The sequence below is a fragment of the Bos taurus genome, chromosome 21 (genome assembly GCF_002263795.3).
Source record: "Bos taurus isolate L1 Dominette 01449 registration number 42190680 breed Hereford chromosome 21, ARS-UCD2.0, whole genome shotgun sequence".
In the NCBI taxonomy this organism is placed as follows: domain Eukaryota; kingdom Metazoa; phylum Chordata; class Mammalia; order Artiodactyla; family Bovidae; genus Bos; species Bos taurus.
In genome coordinates this window covers 19,254,990-19,262,334 of record NC_037348.1, presented here as the reverse complement: position 1 = coordinate 19,262,334, position 7,345 = coordinate 19,254,990, and the positions used below count along the sequence as shown (strand labels likewise).

Sequence of the window (7,345 nt, the reverse complement as noted above, 5' to 3'; positions counted from 1 at the left end):
GAGGTTTTACAAGTGTTTTAAATTTGTTCTGACTTATGGATGCCGCCCCTTCTCCAATGGAAGTGTTAAAAATCATTTCTTTCTCAACAAAAGTGTGCGCGGCACCTTTAAGACACAACCATCTTAGTTCCAGGCAGGAGAACTGATGCTGGGCCAAATCCACATGGCATACTCTGCTTACGGGACTTTCCCCAGACCTGGTCTGAGAAAGCTTCTCCCTGTTTTTCTGATACCGCCTGAAAAAAGGCCAAGGGACAGCTTCGAGTACGCCTCAGTTTCCCTGATTTTCAATCAAGAAATTCCAGAGCTCCTCACAGACTGGCACTGGGGGCTATCAGAGATGGCCTTGGGCCAGTAGGAACTGGTTTGAGACTCTATGAAGGTCTCCACTCTCTGTCCCCTCCTGCTGGTGGGAGGGCAAAATGCCAGTCTGGTAAGGAGGCCACACTGGCAACAGGGGGTAAAAGTCTCACCGAGGCCAAGGGAAGGTGGAATGTAAGAGGGAGTCGGGAAAAATTGCCTTTTATAGACACGTTCTTTTCTTTCTTTCTTTTTTTTTTTGCTTCCAAGTTTACTCACAGCGACAGAGCCACTCGCAGGCGCCCAGCCAGCCTGAGACTGCGCCCGGGTCGGGCCGGTGGCACCCGCATCTCCCCCATCCCCCCGTCTTGTCCGCAAGTTGCATGACCTGCATCGGAATCCACAGGGGGGCGGGGGAGAATCCTTTCAGATGCTGGATGCAGCTGAATTCAGCGTGTTCGCTTCCTCGCCTGCCCTCCTCCAAGTCGGCGAGGAGAGCGCCGCTTTCTTCTGCGTGTGAATGCTGTAGTGTGTCTGCCTGCTCGGACTTTCCTAACCCTTTCTTCTCCTTTCCCACCGCGAATGCTCCGGTTGTCTCAGCAAACATCTCACACTTGGCATTCTGACGTTTGATTAAAAAGAAAAATCGCTACCAAGGCGAAGAACGGGGGCTCGCCTCCTCTCCCGTGGGGAACCGAGCTCGCGTGTCAGGCTGCACCTGCTTTGCGCCCCTACCAGGAAGGGGTGCTTGTGTGGGAGGGAAGGGGGGGAGGTCCTGTGCCCCCGAATCCGGAGAAAGCAGCTCGCCCACCCCCTCGCCCGGCAGCCAGCGCAGCGCACCCGATCGCCGAGCCCGAGAAGCCGGCCTCTGACGGTACTGGCCTGGTGCTTGCCAAAAAATGCCCCTTGCATCTCAATTTCCCCGGCGGTTTTTCTCGCACGCACGGTTCGCCTCGAGCCACCTCGGATCTCCAGTGCAGCCCTTTCGGCGCTAGTTCCTTCCTTCTCGGCTCCCAAGGACGCAAAATCCGCCGCCAAGAAGGCGCAGGGGGCGCGGGGGCACCTACCCAGCCGTGTCCCGCAGTCCCCTCCCAGCCGATCCTAGGTCCCGGAGTCTAGATTACGGAAACGAGTGTCGCGTAGACCGAGGACCGCGCGTTCGTGGCGCGGGTCCCTGGCCCTGGGCGCCTCTCTGGGGTTCCTGTGCGCCCTCGCACTCCCAATCGCCGTCTCCGAGCCTGTGCCCCTCCCCAACCCCAGCCGGGCTTGGGAGCGCTCCCCGGTCACCTCGGCCGCGTTCATTTCACTTCCTTTCGCGGTCCGGATTGCAGCAAAACCGGGCAGCGCGAGGGCCAAAAAGTGGAAAGGAGAGCGCCTTTCCGCGTCGCGCCGCCAGCTCGCCAAGTCCCCCTCCCCAGTCCAGACCCTCGCAATCCCAACTGCAACTTTTCCCCTTCCGTCTGGCTTTTCCCTGGGCTGCGGCGAGCGGGCGCCGGGCCGCTAGGCGTGGAGCGGGCGGTCGCGCGGCTGCGGGTGGCGGTGCGGGCGAGCGCCGGGAGCCGGCGAGTGGGTGGGTGGGTGGGTGGGGAGGAGGGGAGAGGACGGGCGGGGAGAGAGGGAGAGGGGTGTGGGGAGGGGAGTGGGAGAGGGAGGGAGGGGGGAGATTCCGCTCTCTTGCCGCTCCCAGCCGGGGCGGGGGGTGGGGGGGAGGAGGCCGCGAGGAGGGAGGGGAGAGGAGGAGGGAGGGGGAGAGAGGGAGGGGGCCGAGGAAGACGCTCCGATAACCCGTGCGTTTCGTAAGGCTCGGAGCACTTGTGCATTTCTGCAGGCGCGCGGCGAGCCATTCGCCGCGGCTGCTGCGGCTCCGACTGCATCTTCCCCTCCTCCCGGCGCCGGGTGTATGGATGTGTGAGTGTGTGTGAGTGTGTGTATTTTGCAGGTGTGTCCGTTTTAATTCTGCCCAGTAGGTGGGACTTGGTGACTTTCGCACCATATTTTCCTTTTGCCTTTTTTTTTTTGCCTCCCCACCGTCTGTTGCCACCCTGCAAAGTCTCGGAGTCGGAGAGCAGTCGGCTCGCTTCCCGAGCCCCCGGACCCGGCGAGCCGGCGAGCGCCGAGCCGGCCACCATGCCAGGCAGACCGCGGCACTAGGCGCTCCCCGCGGCTCCCACCCAGCGGCGGCGGCGGCGGCCGCGATGGTTTCAGACGCTGAAGGATTTTGCATCTGATCGCACGGCGTTTCAAAGGCAGAGGCCCCCTCCCCCTTCCCCCCTCCCTCGCCGTCTTTGTTTCCTTCCCCCCCAGCTCTCCCCACTCCCCCCACCCCACCCCCTCTCCTCTCCTCCTCCTCTTTTTTAGAAGCAGCGATCGGAGATGGATGTCTCTCTTTGCCCAGCCAAGTGTAGTTTCTGGCGGATTTTCTTGCTGGGAAGCGTCTGGCTGGACTATGTGGGCTCCGTGTTGGCTTGCCCTGCAAATTGTGTCTGCAGCAAGACTGAGATCAATTGCCGGCGACCGGACGATGGGAACCTCTTCCCGCTCCTGGAAGGGCAGGATTCAGGGAACAGCAATGGGAACGCCAGCATCAACATCACGGACATCTCAAGGAATATCACTTCCATGTAAGTCAGGCGGCCGCTCCCCAGCCCCGCCGCCTCTCCCCTCGCTCCGCGTCTCGCTCTCGCCCGCCGGCCCGCAGCCGGGAGCCGGCCCTCCGCCCGCCGCAGCTAGCCGCTGCCCGCCTCCCGCTGGGCGCGCGTTAGGCTCGCTCTGGCTCGGGAGATGCTCCCGGGCTGCGTATTCCAGGTGACTCCGGCCTTGGCGAGGCGTGATCCGGCGATGCGTGTGTGTGTGTGTGTGTGTGTGTGTGTGTGTGTGTGTGTGTGTGTGCGCGCGCGCGCGTGTGTGTGCCTCTCCCCCGAGAGGACCCCAGCGGCCAGGGCACGCGGGACCCGGCTCCCGCCCCCACCCCCCACCCGCTGCGGCTCGTTTCGAGGGTGTGAATCGGGTTCTTGGCCCCCCACTAAATAGCAACAGTTTGGCCACGCTCAAGTGGAATAAAGTAGACGAGGTTCGATTCCCTGGCAGCGGCGCCGGGCAGCGACAGTGGCGGCGGCGGCAGCGCTTAGCCGGGAGGAAAGGTGACAGATAGGGACTGCTCTCGATCCAGCAGAGAGGTTTAACTCTTTCCGTTTGGAAACCTCAAAACACGCCGTCAAGTAAACAAGTTGGAAGCTGGCTGCTCGCTGGGAGACTTTGGACCTGTCGAGGCAGTCATGGACGCCTACCCCTTCCTCTTCCCTCTCGCCCGCCCTCTCCCACCCCATTTTGGGCATTTCCGAGACAGCCACCCCCCCACCCCCTGATTCCCACCCTCATCTGCATCTCGGCGCCTACAGATCCCGTTCCTCTTTGAGCTTTGATAACTGTTCCAGTAATTCCGAGTCAGGCTGCTGAAGGGAGGAGGGAAGGCTTGCGTGTTTGGGAGATGGGGCTTCTTCTGTGATCGTTTATTCGAAAAATCGAACTCCGACTGGCATTTGCTTGGTTCTGCCCCATCTGAGTGAGACCTATGGTAGCCTGCTCTTTTTTTTCTGGGAGGGGGATGGCATTTTTCTTTGGCGGGGTGGGGGTCAGACGCCAGGGCGGAGAGAGGGAGCCTGTCCAGATTCTCTTCCACTGACCTCAGCCAGGTGACCCCCCCCCCCGCCCCGCCCCCCGCATCCTACCATCCAGAGAAGGGTGTGGAGGGCATAGTGAGGGTTCAGGAGATAGCTCTCGCCTGTCTCCCCCCCACAAGGCCCCCACTCCTTGGAGACCCCCAGAGTGGGTGGGATGCTGAGAAGCGTTGACACTGAAGTGCTGGCTGGCGTCTGAGGAAGGCATTTGGGCAGATTCAGCCGTGGGAACTGTTCTCCTAAGCATCAGACCTCCCCGTGCCTTGGCCCCCAGTCCGATGGGGCTATAAAGCCAGGAGGAATTGCGGTCCTGCTCACTCCCAAGCCCACCAGCCCTCTTGGCTTAATGGAGACTCTGCTCGTGTTCTTTCAGCTAACAGTTTGAGGGAAGTGTGCAGCTTAGGAGGTGCCCCCTGAATCCTGGCTCAGGAGACAAGCTTGGCCCATATCTTGGCTGGACCATTCACCACCACCCGCCCCCCAACCCAACTTCACCACCTTCAACCCAGCTGGCCCTGGGGTGACAAAATAAACAGCCAAGGGTGGGGTGGAGGGGAGGGCAGGAGAAAAACGGCACGGACTCAGCGCAGCCTCTCCCACCTGCAGGCCACAGCATCTTGGCCTCCCTGAGGATGCAGTGAGGAGGGTGGGAGTGAGACTGCCCCGGAAACTCTGCCTTGGAAGTACCCTGTGGGGCGGGTGTGTGTGGCGGGGTGGGGTGAGGGGTTTCAGGGCAGCCCAGCAGTGGGTTCAGGAGCTCAGGAGCTGGACCTGGGGATTTCCAGGGGATAGGGTGGGTCAAGAGCTGGAGAGATGGTGGCCCGGGTGCCCACCGTGGGTCTCTGGAAGCTGGTGAGCTTCACTCAGCCTGTTCTCTGCTCCAAGGATGTGTGTGTCTGTAGGAAGCCAGTGGGAGGCAGGGAGGGTCACAATCACGTAGGCTTTTCACGGCCACGCAGCAGTCCTCTGAAAAATGGTCCCTCTGAAAAAATGAAGCTTGGGGAGGCAGTTTGACAGGGAAGAGCTGGTTGATCTTTCCAGGCGGAGGGTCTAAGATGGGACTGCTGGAGAGGTCAGTGACGGGAAGGGAGGAAGTGGCTTCTTATCCCCTGTGCCACTGAAGGACCAAAAGGGCAACTGTGGGGACAGGGAGCCAGGAGTAGATTGGGAGTCCCTCTGTGGGGGTCTCCATCCTTGTGTCAGGACTCCAACTCTTTGCCTGGGAGTTGGGACTCCTTTCCTTGAAGACACCCCAACACCTCAGAGCCAGGCAACTGGATTCCCACAGGAGCTGTGCAGAGCGGCAGGTGGGGGAAGGTCAGAGGTCACGGGTAGGATGACCCTTCCTCACCCCTTCTCCCCAGTGCCCTGTTATATCCGTGGCTGGTATGACTGAACTGGGGAAGGGTCCAGCCTCCTGGCCTGGAGGCAGATGACCGTGGAGAGAAGGAGGGGAGGTCTGCTCGCCCTGGGAAGCAGATGTCACCCCTCCGTATCTTACCCCATGAGGGAGGCTCTGGCTGCCAAATGGCTCCTGGGGGCGCACAGCCCCAAGCAGTGAGCCAGGCTTAGACCTCTGCAGGGCTGAGGTCCCACCCCAAAGCCCAGGCCCCCCACTCTGCAGGGCTGCGCATGGAGGCTTGAGGGCAGACAGGAGCCCTCTGGGCAGAAGAGGGGGCCTTCATTTAGTGGGACCTGGGAGGGGGGCTTCACTCCAACCCTGGGCTTTGCTGGAAAGGAATGTGTTCTTCAGATGTCTGATGGTATCAGAGATAAGGTGTCAAAGGGGTACCCCAGCCCTCCATCAGCCTGAAGCCCTTAATGCTGCTGTATGTCTGGGGGTGCAGCTTGGACAGGCTCTGGGGGCTGAGGAAGAGGCTGGGGCACATTCTGGAGTTCCAGCAGCCTTAGCTAAGGGAATCAGGGGTGACTGCCACCCAGCCACCCGCCTGTTCCTGGGGCTCTGGGGTCCTGAGGTTTCTCCTTCAGGTGCTGAACTGATGACACCTGAGTTTTCAGAGGAACTAGAGGTTTCCTGTGGTCCTTCCTCTTTGGGCTGGCATGTGGGTTGGTTCCTGCCTCCCCCGTGGGAGGCTGACTGAGGGTGCCTCTGATGGGGAGTTGGCAGCCCCACCGGCATCAGGAGGAGATCAGATGCAAGGCCTCAAGGCAGACGCGTGAGTCTCACCTCTGTCCCTCCCCAAGCGCCCTCCCTTTTGGCCTCTTTCTGTTCAGAAGGCCAGTCCCTCTGTGGTTGAAGCTCCTGACATACAGTAACCTTACCTAGAAGGGTCCATGCGCAGCCGCGCCCAAGCCGGCTCTGACGTCACAAAGGCAGAAGGGTGGTGGCGGGGAGGGGGGCCGTCTGGGCGTCTGGAGACCAAGCCTGCCTGGGGCTGGGTTGGAACCGTGCATCCTCAGGCTGTTAGAAAGACCAGGGAAAGAAGACAGCATCTCTGGGCTGGGTGTTCTTTGGCTTGAGAAGAACATGGGCTCTTGGCTGGGACCCTGAGCCACCAGTGGGGCCCCTGGCGTTTCCAGGGCTCTGGTCCCTTTATTTCCTCTGTCTTCCTGGAAGGCCCTCCCCTGTCTGGGTGAAAGATCATTTGGGGCTTCGCTTGCTGCTACACTGACTCCTTGATTCTCAGTCTTTCTGAGGGTCATGGGCAGAGCCAGCCTTGACAGTTACCAGTGAGAACCGGATTGTAGGCAGCGGTGGGAGCCAGGCCCCAAGAACATCATGGGGCTCACTCAGAAGCCCCCAAACTGAGGCTAGGCCTGAGGGAGGTAGACAGAGATGTTAAGGGTTTTGGGGGTGAAATTTAGAAGGGGGAGTGGGTATAGCCCTGGAGAGAAGCTGGGGACCGTGGACTGCAGAGGTCCCGAGCTTTTGTGTGGACGCCAGGCTGTGGGAGGGGGGTTCCAGGCATTCCCTGGAGGACCCTCCCGGGAGCCAGAACCCTGAGCCCAGCTCAGTCTTCTGAGGAGCACCCTGGGGCCCAGGACATCCATCTTGCAGCTCCAGGGGACCTAGCATGTGACAGTTTTGGATAAAACCAGCCCAGCCTGGCCCTAGCTTTGAGAGAGCTAGCCCCCTGAGGGCTGAGCCTGGAACTCGGTTGTCAGCTCAGCATCCTGCAAGTGGCGGACCACTCTCGTGCATAGCGGAAGTGGAACGCTGAGACTGTGCAGGGGGAGGGCCCTGATGCCACCTCCATTCTTGCCCCACTGGTCTCTGCCTGCTGCCCCCTCCTCTTTGATTGTTGGGGGCGGACTCGGCCCCTGCCCCAGCTGGCCCTTTGCCGAGAGTGTGGGTAACCTGTGACCCTCCCTTGGGGTGGATTTTGACCCCAGGCTCATGGCATCTC

At 60.9% G+C, this 7,345-nt stretch overlaps 1 protein-coding gene across 13 annotated transcripts in view; it reads left to right on the top strand.

The window, feature by feature from the left end:
- Positions 1–2,107: 2,107 nt before the first annotated feature.
- The window catches only part of NTRK3 (neurotrophic receptor tyrosine kinase 3), a 439,365-nt gene continuing 434,127 nt past the window's right edge, over positions 2,108–7,345 (top strand). For 11 of the 13 annotated variants that reach the window (XM_059879141.1, XM_059879137.1, XM_024981892.2 and 8 more), the window contains exon 1: positions 2,108–2,921. In XM_059879141.1, coding sequence (XP_059735124.1) covers positions 2,674–2,921 — 248 coding nt within the window. In that variant the 5' untranslated portion in view covers positions 2,108–2,673. 13 annotated transcript variants of the gene reach the window in all.